General features: G+C 39.3%; 1 protein-coding gene across 3 annotated transcripts in view; it reads right to left on the minus strand.

Annotated features, from left to right (window-relative positions):
- M1AP (meiosis 1 associated protein) overlaps positions 1-20,445 on the minus strand; it is a 120,398-nt gene that overhangs the window by 43,978 nt on the left and 55,975 nt on the right. For all 3 annotated transcript variants that reach the window (XM_077134681.1, XM_077134680.1, XM_077134679.1), the window contains exons 3-4: positions 9,324-9,509; positions 7,457-7,625 (exon numbers count right to left, since the gene is read on the minus strand). In XM_077134681.1, coding sequence (XP_076990796.1) covers positions 7,457-7,625; positions 9,324-9,509 — 355 coding nt within the window. The remainder of the gene's footprint in view (positions 1-7,456; positions 7,626-9,323; positions 9,510-20,445) is intronic.

Below are 20,445 nucleotides of genomic sequence, written 5' to 3' on the forward strand. Positions count from 1 at the left end.
AAACAGATGGTTTGTGAGCACTTAGAAAGGGAACTTGATATCCTTGTGAGAAATACAGGCTTGCTGACAGCAGTTAGGTTGATTTCTAACTGGATGAGAGATTTACAAACCCAAAGAGTGCAGACTGCTGTCAACATGGATATGTGCCCTCTGGATGCCAAAGCATGTTGATCATAATAGCCATTTTATTTTTGAATTATTTATTATTTACTCTTTAGAAAAGTTATTATAAAATTTTTATTACATGCAAATGAACACATGCATGTAAGCTATGACTCATAACAGCACAATGAACACTTATGGATAGTTTACTCAACTGAAGAAGTAGAACGTTATCAATGCCATCAAAATATCTTATGTTTTTCCCTGATCTTTTCCAGAGGAAACCTTAACAACTGAATTTTGTTTTTATGTTTCCTTCCCTTTTAAGAGTAGTTTCATTACTTTAAACAACATGTTATTATTTTAGTTTTGCTTGAGCTTTATAAAGAGGTATAATATTGTATATATCTTTGTTTACCTGCTTCTTAAAAACTCCATATGAAGTAGATTCATCTACATTGTTCTACACAGCTGTGGTTCATTCATTTTCATAGCTGTTTAATAGTCCACTTTGTGATTATACCTCACAACATTTATTCATGCTTCATTCAATGGACAGTTTAGTGGTTTCTAATTTTTTTTTGGGGGGGGGTGCATGGTCTGGGAATCGATCCAGAGTCTCCCACATGGAAGGTGAGCATTCTACCACTGAACCACCCGTGCACCCTCTAATTTTTTGCTTTATGAATAAGGTCAATATTTACATTCCTGTATATGTCTCCAGGTGGGCATTTGAAAAAGTTTTTCTGGGGACATTCTCCTAGACATAGAATTGCTGGTATTGTGATTATTACCTTACAAAAAAAGTCAAGTTGTGTTTCAATGTATCTTCTTTCCAGAAGTGTATAAAAGTTTACATTGCTCTGCTATTGTCAACTCTATAATGAGACTTCCTAATTTTTTTCAGTCTAGTGGGCTTAAAATAGTACATTATTATTTTAATTTGCATTTCCAGATTACTAATAAGGCTGGGAATTTTTCTTTAGTTTACTTTTCATTTGGATTTCCTTTTCTGTGGAATGCCTGTTCAGACTTCTCGTTTATTTCAAAATTTGGTTGTCTTGTTTTTGTTCTTTAATTGAGTTTCAGGCATTCTTTATTCTGAATACCAACTCTTTATTGGTCATATGGTTGTGACTTGTTTCATCATTTTCTTCATGGTGTCTTTTGATAAACAAACATTCTTAATTTTAAAGTAGTCAGACTTATCAATATTTTATATAATTTTTCCAATCATTCATTTATTTATTCAAGAAATATTTACTGAGAATCTACTATGTGCCAGGCAGATGACAAATGCTGGTGATACAGATATGAATAAGACACATTCTTATCCTCATGTAATTCATGGTCTGCTTGGGACCTGACCATTAAAACAAATATCAGAAATATACCAAATCATCCATATACAAAATGTTAAAAAATATTAATAATAAGAATGAATAGTTAACTTTTTTGGGGAGTGATGGGGAAGTTTTATTTAATGCAATTTTACTGAGATGTTTTCATATACCATGTAATCATCCGAAGTGTACAATCAGTGGTTCACAGTATCCATCATGTAGTTGTATATTCATCACCACAATCAATTTGTGAACATTTTCATTACTCCAAACAACAGAATAAAAATAAAAATAGAAAATAACACCAAAAACATCCCATACTCCTTAACCCCCCTATTACTTATTGTTTTTTGTCTTTATTTTTTTACTTATCTGTCCATACACTAGATGAAGGGAGTATCAGGCACTGAAAAAGCTATGTAGTTATACAATGATCTTCAAGAATCAAGGCTACTGGAGTACAGTTCAACAGTTTCAGGTATGTATTTCTAGCTATTCTTGTCCACTAAAAACTAAAAAGGGATAGCTATACAATGCATAAGAATAATCTCTAGAATGATCTCTCAATTCTATTTGAAATCTCTCAGACAGAGAGATTTATTTCATTTTTCTTTCCCTTTTGGTGAAGAAGGCTTTCTCAATCTCATGATGCCAGGTCCAGGCTCATCCCTGAAATCATGTCCCATGTTGTCAGGGAGATTTACACCCATGGGAGTCATGTCTCATGTAGAGGGGAAGAATGGTGAGTTTACGTGCTGAGTTGGCTTAGGGAGAGGGGCCATATCTGAGTAACAAAGGTTCTCTGGGGGTAACCCTTACACATAATTATATGTAGACTTAGCTTCTCCTTTGCAGGAGTAAGTTTCATAAGGGCAAGCCCCAAGATTGAGGGCTTGGCCTATTATATTTGCAGTTCCTAGTGTTTGCAAGAATATCAGGAAATCCCCAGGTGGGGAAGTTTAATATTTCCACATTTTTACCCCAGTCCCTCAAGGAGGCTTTGGAAATACTTTTTTATTCTTTACTCAAATTACTCAGGGATCTATCGGGGCATCACACTAATCTGTACAAACTAACAAGTTCTCACTCCTTATTCAAGTTTCCATGTAATTACAGTGTTTGAATAAACTGACCATATAAGTTAAATTAGATAGTGTGCTACAGAAAAAAATGAATTTTGCACCAAATAAACATCTCTTTCTTTGGCCTTACACAGAAGTTGAAACTTTAAAACACAGTCAGTATCATCCTTTACACTTTAGTCTGATTTACCTTAGACATAACCAGATCTGCTTCGTTCATATTTCTTACTGATGTCTGATCTCTCTTTTTTTTAACAGTTGCTGTATGGGGTAATACTGATTTTCATAGCTGCAGAACTCTAGCTCTGAATCTCAGGTGTCATATAGATATCCGAAGTTCCAGGAAATGGCCAGATTATACAGAGTTCAACATCTCAAAATTTAGAAATAATCATTACATCTCAGAAATAGATGCTGCTATAAGAGCTTACACTCTAAGAATCTTTACAGTAAGCCTTCCCCTGATCATCTGTGCTCTTAGATTCAATAAAAGTTTGCACATTATAGTTAGTTCATATTAGTGAGGTGTTATAATGTTTGTCTTTTTGTTTCTGGCTTATTTCATTCATCATACTGTCCTCAAAGTTCATTCACTTACTTGCATGCTGTGCTGGTTTGAAAGGATTTATGTACCCTAGAAATGCCATGTTTTAATCCTAATCAATCTTGTGGGAGCAACCGTTTCTTTTAATCCCTGTTGAATAATGTAGATTGGAAACTTGATTAGGTTATCTCCACATGGAGATGTGACTCACCCACGTAGGGGTATTAAACTTGATTAGATGGAGACATGACTCCACCCATTCCAGGTGGGTCTTGATTAGTTTACTGGAAGCCTTTAAAAGAAGCATTTTAGAGAAAGCTTCAGAATGCCACAGAGACATGAAGCAGAGTCCACCAGCCAGAGACCTTTGGAGATGAAAGAAAATGCCTCCTGGAGAGCTTCATGAAACAAGAAGCCTGGAGAGAAAGCTAGTAGACATCACCATGTTCACCATGTTCCTTTCCAGTTGAGAGAGGAACCCTGAATCTACCTCATTAGCCTTTTTGAACCAAGGTATCTTTTCCTGGATGCCTTAGAGCGGACATTTCTATACACTTGCTTTAATTTGGACATTTCCATGGCCTTAGAACTGTAAACTAGCAACTTATTAAATTCCTCTTTTCAAAAGCCATTCTATTTCTGGTATATTGCATTCTGGCAGCTAGCAAACTAGAACACATGCTCACAATTTCATTCCTTCTTGCAAACACTCAATATTCCATTTATGTATTCACCACAGTTTGCCCTTGCGTTCTTTAGTTGATGTACCCTTAGGCCATCTCTGATGGAGAAGCTTTGGTAATGGATGGTGGCGACAGTAGTACCACATTGTGAATATAATTAAATGTAATTAACCAACTTGAAATTGGTTAAAATATATGCTACCATAATAAAAATTTTAAAAAAATAGGTAAGTTTTACTGAGTACTTAGTATGTACTAAATAACTTACTTACATAATCTCATATAATTCTTACTACTACTGCATGGGTTAGGAATTAATAATGGAGATTTATAGAGGTTAAGTACCTTGCCCAAAGTCACCTAGGTAGTAAGTGATAGAACTGGAATTTAGGCAACTTAATTCCAGAGCATTCATCCTTCTGAGAATGAGAGAAGCAGTTGTTGCCAATCTCTTGATAAAGACACGAAAATGAAACAAAAATATTAAGGGAACAAAAGAATTAACGCTGAGGAAAGTAGAGCCAAATTAGGAAAATTTTCAAGCAACAAACAAGACATAATTTAACTCACAAAAAAGGAATTATAAGTAATTTATTGGATGATATATTATTTATAAGGAAGTTACTGGAAGAATCATCAACCATGATACAAGGTAGGAAGATGCTTTCTTGCATTTAAAAGCTCTTCTACACAGCCCTAGCCATTAACTATTCTACATAAAGGTGGCAGGCAGCCTCAGAACACTTTGAACTCCATTGTCAGAGATACAATAAATGCTTTTTGAGTTCAGTCACTGAAAGAAGAAAAGGACATAGTCCATATCTGATCTGTTTGTGACCAAAGACAAAGAAAAATAACTTCTGTGTTATGGTATTAGTTTCAGAATCTGTCGGGAAGGACTCTGGTGATCTTTGGAACTATGATCGTCTCAACCTGGGTCATGGAGCATTTTGTGACAAGGAGGGTGGAGACGTTACAGGAGAAGGAGGATGCTAGGCAGACTAAGAACAGCCTCCTCAGGTATCATTGCCACCAATTCATTGAAAAAATACCTATTGATAATCAAAATTTGCTACACATTGGAATGCAGAAATGAGTCAAACAAATTTCTAATCCCAAGGTATATACAGTTTAATGCAGGGGGAAAAGATATCAAGTAACCCACAATTTAACTGAGGAGATAAAATTATCACACAACAAAGCAATGGTGAACAATTCTACATAGTGTATAATTAAATGCTAAATTGGGTGGTGCTGACTAGAAGTGATAATATTGTTCTAAGCAGAGGAAAATCAATACAGTGGTCACAAACTAGGACTTAGGATGGGGAGGATTTTGCTGGAAGAAGACAGGGTAGGGAATTCAGAGAAAAGGAAAAGTAATTCAGAGGAAAAGGCTAATAGGAGTGAAGGGATGGAGATAGAAAGAAGAACAATAAGTTCTGGAGCCAGTGAGGAGACTGGCTTAAAAAGTGCAGCGTGTACCAGTGCATGAGAGCTCACGAACCATATGACTTAGGCTGGCTATTCTCCCTTCCCTACCAGAACAATGTGAGTGGCTTCATGATGGTGGGAGGATCCAAGCGTGTCAGAATTTGATGGGAATCACATTTTTAGTTACCATTCCCCAGGCCTAATTTCATGGGAAAGAAATAAAAAAAAAGAGCAAGATTATGCATGTGGGACCAGGAAGATATCAAACTTATCATTACACAGGCACCTCCAGATGTATTTAACCTTGGAAAAGGCTAATATAGCCAGAAAGGACTGCTGGAGGGCAAACCATAACTTAAGTGTTATATGAATTAAAACATATAAAACAAATTTCAGAGTTTTTTAAACTCTGAAATTTCACAATTTGGAAATCTCTATTTGACTTCCTGATTAAAATCTTTTAATAAACTACCACTGCCTTAGAATAAATTCCAAATGTCCCAGAATGGCATATATGGCCCTTCTTGATTAACCCCTTGCCTCCTTTACAACCTCACTCCTGCCACCTGCTGCCAGGCCCCAGTCATAAGGAACATGGGAACATCTCTGAAAGCTGATCCTATCTTTGCTTTCTCATGCCTCTGGGTCTCCTTTCTGAGTGCCCCTTTCCTCTTTCTCTGGCTAATTCCTGCAAGTTCTTTAAAACTCTCTTTGAATATTTCTTCTTTCAGGAAGTGGGATTGTGGGTGTTAAATTTACTCATTTTGCTTACCTGCATTTTTAAGTTTGTTTACAAAAAACATGAATTTTTTTCCAATGTAAACATTAAGGAAAAGATCATCACGTAAAGTGAGCAAATGGAAAAAAGGGAAAGATCACTTTGTAGGCTCACGTAACACTTTCCCTCCAAAGTAATCTTAGGGGGTCATTCAAAAATAAAAGTCTAATTTCAAAAGCAAAATGATATTTTCCCCCAGTGGATTAGCAAAGATTAAAAGAGAGAGAGAGAGAGTAATTCCCAGTAAAAAATTAATTTACTGTTGGTGGAAGTATAAATTGGTATCATCTTTTTGGAGGGTCATTTGGCAATAACTATCACAACTGAAAATGTATAGACTGTTTTATCCGTAACTTTACTTTTAGGAGTTTATTCTACAGAAAATATTTGTACAAGCATACAAGTGTATGTCTAAGCAGGGTTGGTTATATAGTTTGCTGGGGCCCAGTGCAAAATAAAAATGTGGGGTTCCTTGTTAGAAAAAACAGAATGACAGTGTCATTAAGTGCACTAAATCTTTTTTCCTTTCTTCTGTGGTTTCTTCCTTAACATGCCATTGTAATTTAAAATTTGCTATTTAACCTCATGCTCTCTTGGGCACTGTAATACTTGCTGGGTGAGTGGATATATGCATAGGTGGCTGGGGACCTGCAGGGGTGGGGGCCCAGGGCTGGGGAGCAGGTGACCGAGAACCTACATTGTAGAGGTAGAGGAGGTGGGAGACCAGGTACATGTGAGCCAAAGCTCTAAGCCCTCGGTGTGTGCTCCTGTGTCCCATCAAACTTTATTCGCACAAGAGAAATTCAAAGATAAAATTATTGAGTCAGGACAGAGACTAAAGAGCATGAAACTGTAGGCATAGGGCCCTGTGTGACTTCAGTGGTCATAAGCCCGTGAAGCCAACTATGTATATAAGTCTGTTTGTACAGCACTGGTTATAAAGGCAAAAAATGGAATAAACCAAATTGTTCATTAATAGGCGATTAGACAAACTATGGTTCAATCATATAATTAAAAAAAAACCATGCAACTTTTTAAAAAACAAGACATGTATAAATTCTGATATAGATAGCTATCCAAAAAACAAGAACAAAAAAGTTTGCAAAATAAGATTTATGTCATGGTCCCATTAAAGTATTAAATGTGTGTGTGTGGGTATGTAAGCATATCTATGTATATAAATATATAGAGGAAAGTTGGGGTGGATACTCCAAACCCTTCAAAGTGATTAGGGAAGAAAGGGATTTTTACTTTTTATACCTATAATATTTTGATTTTTACTAATAACGTATTTTATTTCTGAAATAAAAATAACAATTACAAAATTCCACTCTAACACCTAGAAACATGGGTCTGAACTGCAGTGAAATATCCAGCTTCATTTGTTTTTTAAGAATACAAAAAGACCACAGACAATAGACTTCTTGATCTGTAATAGACCGCACATTAAAATTCTTACCACTCTTTTTACCTTTTTAAAAAATTCTTACCATTGTTGCTGGGGTCTTCAACAGGGGATGCTGAGTCCATATGCTCTAGGCCTCCCTTTGTGATTTCAACAACCTGAAGTCTCTTGACCCTGACTAGGTCTGTATCTTTTAATCCTTCCTCCAACTGTTTGACAACTTCTTTCCCAGACTGGGAAGTCATAACAGTAATCTGGAAATAAACCCAAGAATCAATGTGTCTACTCTCCCTGATGTACAGAGTGAGGAACATAACAGGCTACATCTGGAAGATATATACAATATATGCAGCAGAAGTCTCTGGTAGTGGCCATTTCATTTAGTGCAAAGAAGAGTATTTAACCATAACAAATTAAATTTCATTTGACAGGTTCTGGTGGGACAGATCATCACAGAACCCTTTCAAGTAGTCTGAACCGATCCCAGAAAGTGACCAATGAGAAACCATACCTGTATTTTAGTCTTTTAAGACTACTTGAAGCACTGTAGCATCTCTCTCATTCAAAATTCTTTGATTTTATGAGGCAATAAAGGAAACAAGATCTTTAAATTCCACTCACTAAATATGTACCAAATATAAGAGAGTTGTATGCTCCTATCCCATGGGGGTGCTTTGGTGTAGGATTTTCAGACTGATTTCTCTCCTTGCTCTCTTGACCCTAAAATGTGCTTACCCTTGACCAATATATTTGACCTGTAGGAATATGGTCTGTGTATAATTTGAATATTTTGACATTCTGGAAGGCAGGTATTATATGCAATTATCTTTGGTACCTGGAAGTTTGTTATTGACAAAGAGGGATGCAGATGAAAGTTTACCTTTGAACTAAGTTTGGACATTTGGGGTTACCAAAGATAGAATGTGTTCCAACTCGCACTCATCCATGTACACAATCGAGGATCCAGTCATGACATATTTTTAATACTGTTTCAGTCTGGCATCAGAATTGCAGCAGTTTTTATATTTATACACTTGCTAATCCCAAGCAAATTTATTCAATTTGATGCAAAGATTTGATTAGGAATGATTATGAATTCCAAGAGTACCTGGGTAAATATAAACATAGATGCCAACAGCGATAGTTTGTTTGTTCTATAAGTTCCAAAATCCAGAGGCAAAGAAAAAAAAATTCAGAGGCAGATGGCACATTCAGATTTTATTTTTATTTCTATTTTTCCTTGTAATTCACTTCAGTCCATATTTTGAGAGATCTCTCTGCCTATCTCTGTATTAAGTAATGCACAGATTATAGGAAAAAAGAGGAAAAGGTCCTCTGCCTGAAGGTAGCTGAAAATCTGGCCTTGAAAACTACATTCAATGTAACAAAATATTAAGAATGATAAATAATGAAGCACCTAGATGAGCTGAGATGGGAAGATGGCTTACAGTCCTAAAAGTTAGCAGTTATTACTGTTAGGCCTGGAGAACAGGACCTCTTCCCCCCATGATGTGATCTACCTCTGGCAAACATTTCAAACAGCTCTCCCACCCTAGCCTGCACCTTTTCATGCTCAGCAACTGCCCTCTTACTATAACCCCCACTACTCAACCTTCACCCTCTTACAACCCTGCATGCTTCAGGCAGTGCTTAAATTTTAACTTTACCACTGAAGCACTGCCAACTCCTAAATTAACCCCCTAATTCTGAAAACTAGCCAACATAACCTTACCTAACTCTTGCCCACAACCTAATCCTGAAAGCTAGACAACAGAAATTTACCTTGCCCCCAACTCCCAACCTTAAGCCATAAAAACCCTATCCCCTGCCTCCTCAGTGCGACTATTTCTCTCTTGAAACGCTGCCCAGGTGGCTCTTTTTCTCCCTGAAATAAAGCCTTTGCCTGAACTCCTCATCCTGCCTCATTCCTGGTGAGTTTGCCTTTCACTTACCTCTAGGGAAGGGTAGCCCAGAGCTGCACTTGTGGTCACATGCCTGCTGTATTGTTTGAACTGCTGGAGTCCATCCTCTACTGCCAGCTTCAGAGAAGTACCTTGTGGTCTGAAACAACCTTCTCTCTGAGACATGCGTAGCTCTGAGATGCAAGCTTGCAGCCTAGCATAGTTCCCTTTTACCTGCTGCAGAGAAAAAAGAATCAAAGATACAAATTTCCAGTGATCCATCTTTCTGAACATTTGGCAGTCTAACTTCATCATTAATTATTCTTCAGGAGATCATTCCCTTCCTGGAAATCTGTTTATTCAACCAACATCTACTGAATGCCTACTATGTTCTAGGTACTGCATAAAAATCCTCCTTAAGCCTGAGGAATAAAAATTTTCAGCCCCAAAGCTTTTGATTATGTGGAGTTATCAGAAAAGGGAAAGGAAGTTGTGGAGGGCCAGAAGCAATCAATCAGGCCCAAGCAGGGAAAGTCCCCACAAAATTGGGGCAGAATGTCCCCAAGAGTTAAACAATAACCAATGTTAGGAAACTGAGAGAACGGGATGTGTTTTGGCAACAGCTAACTAATTTTTCTGCTTCTATGATACACTTGCTTGCTAGCAACTGCAAAACCACAACATGATTTTAGCCTTTATAAGCACACCTTGAAAACCTCTGGGGGCTGCTCTCTGAATCTTCCTTCTTGGAAGTTTCTGAGGCAGTCGCCGGCCAGCTAATAAAGACTCTAAATTGGCTTGCAGTTTTGAATTATGTGGTCTCTCTTTCAGTGCGCCCACAACAGAAGTGTGGTAGGTAGGTTCAGGTGTCAAGTTGGCCAGGTGATTATGCCCCATTGTTCTTTTTCTGTGGACTTAAATAATCAGTATGTGAAATTCATCTATGGCTGATCACATTTGTGCTTGACTAAGAGGAGCGCCTTTCACAAAGTGAGGTTTAATTTATTACCTAGAGGTGTAAAAGAGAAAGGTCAGAAGAGAGCTCAGCAGCTCAGCATACCTCATCTCAGTACTGGCAGCGCAGCCCAGATGTTTGGAGATGGAGAAAGGATTCGTTCAGCGGAAAGCTATTGGAACCCAGAAGCCAGGAGAGAAGGACAGCAGATGCCACCTTGTGCCTTCCCATGTGCAGAGGAATTCAGATGAAAGCTAGCTGCCTTTCCTCTTATGAACTATAAATTTTTAAACCCCCTTATTAAAAGCCGATCCATCTCTGGTGTGTTGCATTTGGGCAGTTTTAGCAAACTAAACAGGAAGTGCTTTAACCTATTCACTCACCCAAAGGAAGGCCCATGACTGCTTAGTATTATTTTGGATTGGCCTGCAAACTGTAGGCCTAGCAGAGTGACCTTAAACATTATCTTCATTTTTCAGTCAGTCTAGGCACCAGGAGCTTCTCTATTCAAGAATGATTTTTTTTTCTCGCAGATATGAGGATTTTGACATGGACGATCATTTCAGAATCGATGAAGTGCTACCCAAAACATCCCTCACAATCACTTCAGTAAAGAAGAGATGCTTGGCTTAGTCTGCAGGCAGCTATAAGAAGCTGTAGTAGTTAGAGTTCTGTAGAGAAACAGAATCATCAGGAAACACTCGCAAATACAATACTTATAAAATTGTCTCACGTAACCGTGGGAACGCAGAGTCAAAATCCACAGGGCAGGCTGTGAAGCCAGTGATTCCGATGGAGGGTCTGGACGAACTCCACAGGAGAGGCTCACTGGCTGAAGAGGAAGAGGGCCTGTCTCTTCTGAATCCTCCTTAAAAGGCTTCCAGTGATTAAATTAAGCATCACTCATTGCAGAAGACATGCCCTTTGGCTGATGACAAATGGAATCAGCTGTGGATGCAGCTGATGTGATCATGATTTCATTCTATGAAATGTCCTCATTGCAACAGACAGGCCAGAACTTGCCTAACCAGATAAACAGGTACCACCACTTGGACAAGTTGACACATGAACCTGACCATGACAGTCCACCCCTTGTCAACTTGGCAGCTCTACATATCACCTTAAATCATATCTATTTTCTAAATAAAAAACAATAAAACACACATTTTTTCTTTCACCTAACAATGCTCAACTGTCCTGTGTATAACTGGAAACACATTAAATCTCTCCAGAATAGGGTGCAAGTCCTTGGGTAATATTCATTCTTAAACTTGATATCTTACAACTTAAATAGTGTAACATGAACAAGATGGCACTACAGTCCTGGTCTCTGTAACTGATCATGTGGTCGTAGTTCATATTTATCACTACCTTCTTCCACTACCCATTCCATGTTCCCTTTACCCTCAGCAAACATTTCAGCTGGCCATGGTTCTTTGCCTGGTGGTGTGACCCAAACCTTTATTCCTGAAGTTTCAGAGCCTTTGGTAGTCCTGCCTGGATTAGGTTTTGCAGTTTTCCATTGATTTTAATCATAGGGCATGGTAGTACTAAAAGATGCCCTAGAGGATCTCCTATATTCCAAGAAAACTATTCTTTACCTCCATTGTACAGTTGCAGTCATATTTCCCCTGATAGTCAGGGTCAATCACCCCAGACAATAATGCATTCTTCTTCTTGGATTGTTGATCCAGGGGCATGAGTAGCCCAAAATGACCAGGTGGCAGTCTTAGATTCCAGTTCAATGGAATCATTGTTATTTCTCCTTGTGGAAGCACTCCCTGTTTTGGAACAAAAACCAGTAGACCAGCAGAGCTGGGTTGCAGGGACAGGAAGCAAAAATTCTCCTAGTGGATTACTAGGGGTAATAGTGAGTGGTACCACACCCATTTCCATCCCTTGCTTCCTGGACCTGTGGATTCTGGCTATAGAAGAAACAGCACCATACAGTGCACACTGATTCAGAGCATATACAGCTCCCTGGAGACCATTACCCCAGTCTTTCAAGGTATTGCCACCTAGTTGGCACTGTAATTGAGTTTTCAAAAGGCCATGCCACCATTCTATCAATCCAGCTGCTTCTGGCTGATGGGGAACATAGTAAGACCAGAGAATTCCATGAGAATGTGCCCATTCCCACACTTCATTTGCTGTGAAGTGTGTTCCTTGTTCAGAAGCAATGCTATGTGGAATATCATGATGATGGATAAGGCATTCTGTAAGCCCACAGATGGTAGTTTTGGCAGAAGCATTGCGTACAGGGAAAGCAAACCCATATCCAGAGTATGTGTCTATTCCAGTTAGAACAAATCGCTGCCCCTTCTATGAAGGGAGTGGTCCAATGTAATCAACCTGCCACCATGTAGCTGGCTGGTCACCTCAGAGAATGGTGCCATATCAGGGGCTGAGTGTGGGTCTCTGCTGCTGGCAGATTGAGCACTCAGCAGTGGCTGTAGCCAAGTCAGCCTTGGTGAGTGGAAGTCCATGTTGCTGAGCCCATGCACAATTCCATCCCTACCACCATGACCACTTTGTTCATGAGCCCAAGGGCAATGACAGGAGTTGCTGGGGAAAGAGGCTGACTGGTCATCTTATCCACTTGATTATTAAAACCTTCCTCTGCTGAAGCCATCCTCTGGTGCACATTCACATGGGACACAAATATGTTCATGGTCTTTCCAAGTCCCTGACCATCCAGCCAAACCATTAGCAACAGCCCATGAGTCAGTATACAAACGCACCTCTGGCCAGTTTTCCTTCCAGGCAAAATGAACAACCAGGTGCACTGCTCGAAGTTCTGCCCACTGGGAGGATATCCCCTCACCACTGTCCTTCAAGGACACCCCATAAAGGGGTTGGAGTGCTGCAGCTGTCCATTTCCGGTGGTACCTGCATATCATGCTGAACCATCTGTAAACCAGGCCTGAGTTTTCTCTTCCTCAGTCAATCCACCATAAGGAACTCCCCAAGAGGCCATAGCTCTGGTCTGGAAAAGAGAAGGTAATGTGGCAGGAGTGGAGACCATGGGCATTTGGGCCACTTCTTCATGTAACTTACTTGTGCCTTCAGAACCAGCTCTGGCCCTATCTTATATATATCATTTCCATTTTACAATAAAGTGCTGCTGTGCAAACCCAACTTTATGGCTTTCTGGGTCAGACAACACTCAGTTCATGATAGGCAACTCAGGTCTCATGGTAACTTGGTAGCCCATGGCTAAGCATTCAGTCTCCACTAAGGCCCAGTAGCAGGCCAAAAGCTGTTTCTCAAAAGGAGAGTAGTTATCTGCAGCAGATGGTAAGGCTTTGCTCCAAAATCCTAAGGGTCTGCACTGTGATTCTCCTATAGGCGCCTGCCAAAGGCTCCAGACAGTATTTCTATTTGCCACTGACACTTCCGGCACCATTGGATTTGCTGGATCATATGGCCCAAGTGGGACAGCAGCTTGTACAGCAGCCTTGTCACAGAGCCTCCTTTTGTTCAGGTCCTCACTCAAAATTAGCAGCTTTTCTGGTCACTTGATAAATGGGCCAGAGTAGCAAACCCAAATGAGGAATATGTTGTTGCCAAAATCCAAAGAGACCAACTAGGCGTTGTGCCTCTGTTTTGGTCATAGGAGGGGCCAGATGCAGCAACTTATCCTTCATCCTAGAAGGGATATCTCAACATGCCCCACACCATTGGACACCTAGAAATTTCACTGAGGTGGAAGGCCCCGTATTTTTGTTGGATTTATCTCCCATCCTCTGATATGCAAATGCCTTACCAGTAAGCCTAGAGTAGTTGCTATTCTTGCTCACGAGGTCCAGTCAACATGATTTCATCAATGTAATGGACCAGTGTGATGTCTTGTGGGAGAGAGAAATGATCAAGTTCCCTTCGGACAAGAATATGACATAGGGCTGGAGAGTTGATATACCCCTGAGGTAGGACAGTTAAAGTATATTGCTGAACTTGCCAGCTGAAAGCAAACTGTGTCTGGTTGTCCTTACTAAAGGCTATTGAGAAAAAAGCATTTGCCAGGTCAATAGCTGCATACCAGGTACCAGGGGATGTACTGATTTGCTCAGGCAATGATACCACATTTGGAACAGCAGCTGCAATTGGAGTTACCACCTGTTTGAGCTTACAATAATCCACTGTCATCCTCCAAGACCCATCTGTTTTCTACACGGCAAATAGGAGAGTTGAATAGGGATGTGGTGGGAATCACCACCCCTGCATCCTTCAAGTCCTTAAGAGTGGCAGTAATCTCTGTAATCCCTCCAGGAATCCTGTATTACTTCTGATTTACTACTTTGCTCAGTAGGGGCAGTTCTAGTGGCTTCCACTTGGCCTTTCCCACCATAATAGCCCTCATTGCACGAGTTAGAGAGCCAATGCAGGGATTCTGCCAGTTGCTCAGTATGTCATTTCCAATTATACATTTTGGAACTGGGGAAATAACTACAGAATGGGTCCGGGGGCCCAGTGGACCCACTGTGAGACAGACCCGAGCTAAAACTCCATTGATCACCTGGCCTCCATAAGCCCCCACTCTGACTGGTGGACCAGAGTGATGTTTTGGGTCCCCTGGAATTAATGTCACTTCTGATCCAGTGTCTAATAATCCCCGAAATATCTGATCATTTCCTTTTTCCCAGTGCACAGTTACCCTCGTAAAAGGCTGTTGGTCTCCTTGGGGAAGGCTTGGAGGATGATTAACGTATAAATTTGTGGCAGTGTAACAGGGTTCTCCCCCAAAATGACATGGCCTCCTCTTCATTCAAGGAGCTCTGGGTCTGTAAACTTCTCAAGTGTGTAAATTGATTAAGGGGCCATGACTCTGTGTTTTTGTAATTCAGGTTAGACTTCTGTTCATTTGACCTAGAATTCTTTTGTTTATACAGTTTGAACAAGAATTTAGTAGACTGTCCATCTATTTTCTTTCTAGGTACCCCATGATTTACTAGCCAATGCCACAAATCTCTGCAAGTCATATAATTTCGACTCCTGCTTTGAATTTGCTGTCTATTTTAATAGCCACATCTACCCTGTTTGGTGATTAAGTGCTGGCTTCTGCCAACTTGGGATCCGGTCATCCTCATTGTGTTCAAGGATTCCAGCTCAGTGACAGCAGTTCCTACAGCAAAATCTGACCTACAGAGCTCTTCAGGGATGATGGAGCTAGTCTCACAAATTTATTTCTCACTGTTTGGTAAAAGGTGCATCCTCCAGATATTCCTTGGGTGTAAGAGCAGGCTTTGCATGATAAATCCACTCTAACATTCCAATCTCTCTAAGCCTCTGGATTCCCTCATCTACATTATACCAGGGCAGTTCTGGCATTTCAACCTCAGGTAATGTCCACTTACCTTTGATCCAAGTTTCAACCAACCATCCAAACAAACTGTTAATACCTTTTCTAACCCCTTGAGCTATAACATTGACTGCAGAATCTCTGCTTAGTGGGCCCATATCAATAAATTCAGCCTGATCCAGCCTTATATTCTTCCCACCAGTATCCCACACCCTTAAAATCTATTGCCACACATTATCCCCTGATTTCTGTCTATATAAATTGGAAAACTCACGCAGTTCTTTTGGAGTATAACATAACTCCTCATGTGTGATACTTTGTACTTCACCTTTAGGGGCCTGTTGGGACTTTAGTTATGGGTCTGGAAGAAATGAGGGGTGGTGGGGGCGGGTCATAAAAAGACTTAGAAATATCTTCCAAGCCATTTGCTTCAGGGCATTCATTTGCAGTTTCATCTGGTGAAACAGGATTAATCACTCTAGGACTAATCCTTTCAGGAGGAGGTTGGGTTGCCAACTCATCAAGGCAGGCTGGAGGTTGGGCGGCTATGTCCTCAGGGAAGACTATTACAGGGTTATCTAGAGAAGACTCACCATGAGTGAGGTTTCAACCTCACTCCCAACATCATTATCAATCCATATGTCAGCATCGCATTTTTCAGGGTTCCACTCCCTTCCAATCAATACCCTCACTTTAGTGGCAGACACCATGCAACATTGCGATTTCAGTTTATGTTATAAAGTTGCTACTCTAACAATAAGATTCTGAGTTTGATTTTCAGAGATCTCAAGTCTATGGCTACAGGAAATAAGATTTTCCTTCAGGACACTCATAGAAACTTCTACATCTGTCAGACAGCACTTAAGCTTCTCGTTTGAAGCCTCAAGCCCATCCCTCTCACTCCTCAATGTATCTAGTGTATCTAACAACAACCAATCAACATCTGTATACCTCTTATTTCCACAGAACTCCATAAAGATGTCAAAAACATTATCCCCCAGAGCCTGGCTTCACACAAGCGAAGCATTAGGAGAATTGAATGGTGATATTTTGACTGTGGAAGGCAAGGAGCAATCAATCAGGCCCAAGCAGGAGCAATTAATCAGGCCCAAGCAGGGAAAGTCCCCACAACATTGGGGCAGAATGTCCCCAAGAGTTAAACAATAACCAATGTTAGGAAACTGAGAGAATGGGATATGTTTTGGCAACAGCTAATGGAATTTTTCTGCTTCTATGATACACTTGCTTGCTAGCAACTGCAAAACCACAACATGATTTTAGCCTTTATAAGTATAGCTTGAAAACCTCTGGGTTCCTTCTTGGAAGTTTCTGAGGCAGTTGCCGGCTGGCTAATAAAGACTCCAAATTGGCTTGCAGTTTTGAATTATGTGGTCTCTCTTTCGTTGTGTCCCACAACATTGACTATCTTTTTTGCCAACTCACTCCATGTATTGGGAGTGCCATTCTGATTTTGGGAATCAGAATCCTTAGTGCCTTTGTGTCCAGTCAGAGTAGAAAACCATTCATAAAAACCCATTTTAAGATTCTGTTTCTTAAGAACCACTCTTGGTACCAGGTTGTATTAGTTAGGGTTCTCTAGAGAAACAGAAACAACAGGAAACACTTGCGAATACAAAATTTATTAAAGTGTCTCCCATAACTGTGGGAACACAGAGTCCAAAATCCACACGGCAGGCTGTGAAGCTGACGATTCCAATGGAGGGTCTGGACAAACTCCACAGGAGAGGCTCTCTGGCTGAAGCAGAAAGAGAGCCTGTCTCTTCTGAATCCCCCTTAAAAGGCTTCCCGTGATTAGATTAAGCATCACTTATTGCAGAAGACACTCCCCTTGGCTGATTACAAATGGAATCAGCTGTGGATACAGCTGACATGATCATGATTTAATTCTATGATATGTCCTCATTGGAACAGACAGGCAAGCACTTCCCCAACCAGACAAACAGGTACCACCACTTGGCCAAGTTGACACCTGACCATGACAGTCATGGTCAGTGCACAACTTAAAAAAAAGTTAAACAAATATATATATTATATTTTACCTGTTAAATAACATAATGCTGGTAAATGTATAAAAATATAATAGAACAAAATCTCTGCTATAATTTTTTTTATTAATTAAAGAAAAAAAAATTAACACAACATTTAGAAATCATTCCATTCTACATATGCAATCAGTAATTCTTAATATCATCACATAGATGTATGATCATCATTTCTTAGTACATTTGCATCGATTTAGGAAAAGAACTGGCAAAACAACAGAAAAAGATATAGAATGTTAATATAGAGAAAAAACAATAATAATAAAAAATAAAAATATATATATAAAAAAGGAAAAAGAAAAAAGACAAAAACAAACAAACAAACAAACAAAAACTATAGCTCAGATGCAGCTTCATTCAGTGTTTTAACATAATTACATTACAATTAGGTATTATTGTGCTGTCATTTTTGAGTTTTTGTATCTAGTCCTATTGCACAGTCTGTATCTCTTCAGCTCCAATTACCCATTATCTTACCCTGTTTCTAACTCCTGCTGGTCTCTGTTACCAATGACATATTCCAAGTTTATTCTCGAATGTTGGTTCACAACAGTGGGACCATACAGCATTTGTCCTTAAGTTTTTGGCTAGACTCACTCAGCATGTTCTCTAGGTTTATCCATGTTATTACATGCTTCATAAGTTTATTCTGTCTTAAAGCTGCATAATATTCCATCGTATGTGTATACCACAGTTTGTTTAGCCACTCGTCTGTTGATGGACATTTTGGCTGTTTCCATCTCTTTGCAATTGTAAATAACGCTGCTATAAACATTGGTGTGCAAATGTCCGTTTGTGTCTTTGCCCTTAAGTCCTTTGAGTAGATACCCAGCAACGGTATTGCTGGGTCATATGGCAATTCTATATTCAGCTTTTTGAGGAACCGCCAAACTGCCTTTCACAGTGGTTGCACCATTTGACATTCCCACCAACAGTGGATAAGTGTGCCTCTTTCTCCGCATCCTCTCCAGCACTTGTCATTTTCTGTTTTGTTGATAATGGCCATTCTGGTGGGTGTGAGATGATATCTCATTGTGGTTTTGATTTGCATTTCTCTAATGGCCAGGGACATTGAGCATCTCTTCATGTGCCTTTTGGCCATTTGTATTTCCTCTTCTGAGAGGTGTCTGTTCAAGTCTTTTTCCCATTTTGTAATTGCATTGGCTGTCTTTTTGTTGTTGTTGAGTTGAACAATCTCTTTATAAATTCTGGATACTAGACCTTTATCTGATATGTCATTTCCAAATATTGTCTCCCATTGTGTAGGCTGTCTTTCTACTTTCTTGATGAAGTTCTTTGATGCACAAAAGTGTTTAATTTTGAGGAGCTCCCATTTCTTTCTTTCTTTCTTCAGTGCTCTTGCTTTAGGTTTAAGGTCCATAAAACCACCTCCAATTGTAAGTTTCATAAGACATCTCCCAACATTTTCCTCTAACTGTTTTATGGTCTTAGATCTAATGTTTAGATCTTTGATCCATTTTGAGTTAACTTTTGTATAGGGTGTAAGATACGGGTCCTCTTTCATTCTTTTGCATATGGATATCCAGTTCTCTAGGCACCATTTATTGAAGAAACTGTTCTGTCCCAGGTGAGTTGGCTTGACTGCCTTATCAAAGATCAAATGTCCATAGATGAGAGGGTCTATATCTGAGCACTCTATTCGATTCCATTGGTCGATATATCTATCTTTATGCCAATACCATGCAGTTTTGACCACTGTGGCATCATAATATGCCTTAAAGTCCGGCAGCGTGAGACCTCCAGCTTCGTATTTTTCCCTCAAGATACTTTTAGCAATTTGGGGCACCCTGCCCTTCCAGATAAATTTGCTTATTGGTTTTCTATTTCTGAAAAATAAGTTGTTGGGATTTTGATTGGTATTGCATTGAATCTGTAAATCAATTTAGGTAGGATTGACATCTTAACTATATTTAGTCTTCCAATCCATGAACACAGTAGGCCCTTCCATCTACTTAGGTCTTCTGTGATTTCTTTTAACAGTTTTTTGTAGTTTTCTTTGTATAGGTTTTTTGTCTCTTTAGTTAAATTTATTCCTAGGTATTTTATTCTTTTAGTTGCAATTGTAAATGGAATTCATTTCTTGATTTCCCCCTCAGCTTGTTCATTGCTCGTGTATAGGAATGCTACAGATTTTTGAATGTTGATCTTGTAACCTGCTACTTTGCTGTACTCATTTATTAGCTCTAGTAGTTTTGTTGTGGATTTTTCCAGGTTTTCGACATATAGTATCATATTGTCTGCAAACAGTGATAGTTTTACTTCTTCCTTTCCAATTTTGATGCCTTGTATTTCTTTTTCTTGTCTAATTGCTCTGGCTAGAACCTCCAACACAATGTTGAATAATAGTGGTGATAATGGACATCCTTGTCTTGTTCCTGATCTTAGGGGGAAAGTTTTCAATTTTTCCCCATTGAGGATGATATTAGCTGTGGGTTTTTCAGATATTCCCTCTATCATTTTAAGGAAGTTCCCTTGTATTCCTATCTTTTGAAGTGTTTTCAACAGGAAAGGATGTTGAATCTTGTCAAATGCCTTCTCTGCATCAATTGAGATGATCATGTGATTTTTCTGCTTTGATTTGTTGATATGGTGTATTACATTAATTGATTTTCTTATGTTGAACCATCCTTGCATACCTGGGATGAATCCTACTTGGTCATGATGTGTTGTTGGATTCGATTTGCTAGAATTTTGTTGAGGATTTTTGCATCTATATTCATTAGAGAGATTGGTCTGTAGTTTTCTTTTTTTGTAATATCTTTGCCTGGTTTTGGTATGAGGGTGATGTTGGCTTCATAGAATGAATTAGGTAGCTTTCCCTCCACTTCGATTTTT

This window comes from Tamandua tetradactyla, chromosome 17 (assembly GCF_023851605.1).
Source record: "Tamandua tetradactyla isolate mTamTet1 chromosome 17, mTamTet1.pri, whole genome shotgun sequence".
In the NCBI taxonomy this organism is placed as follows: domain Eukaryota; kingdom Metazoa; phylum Chordata; class Mammalia; order Pilosa; family Myrmecophagidae; genus Tamandua; species Tamandua tetradactyla.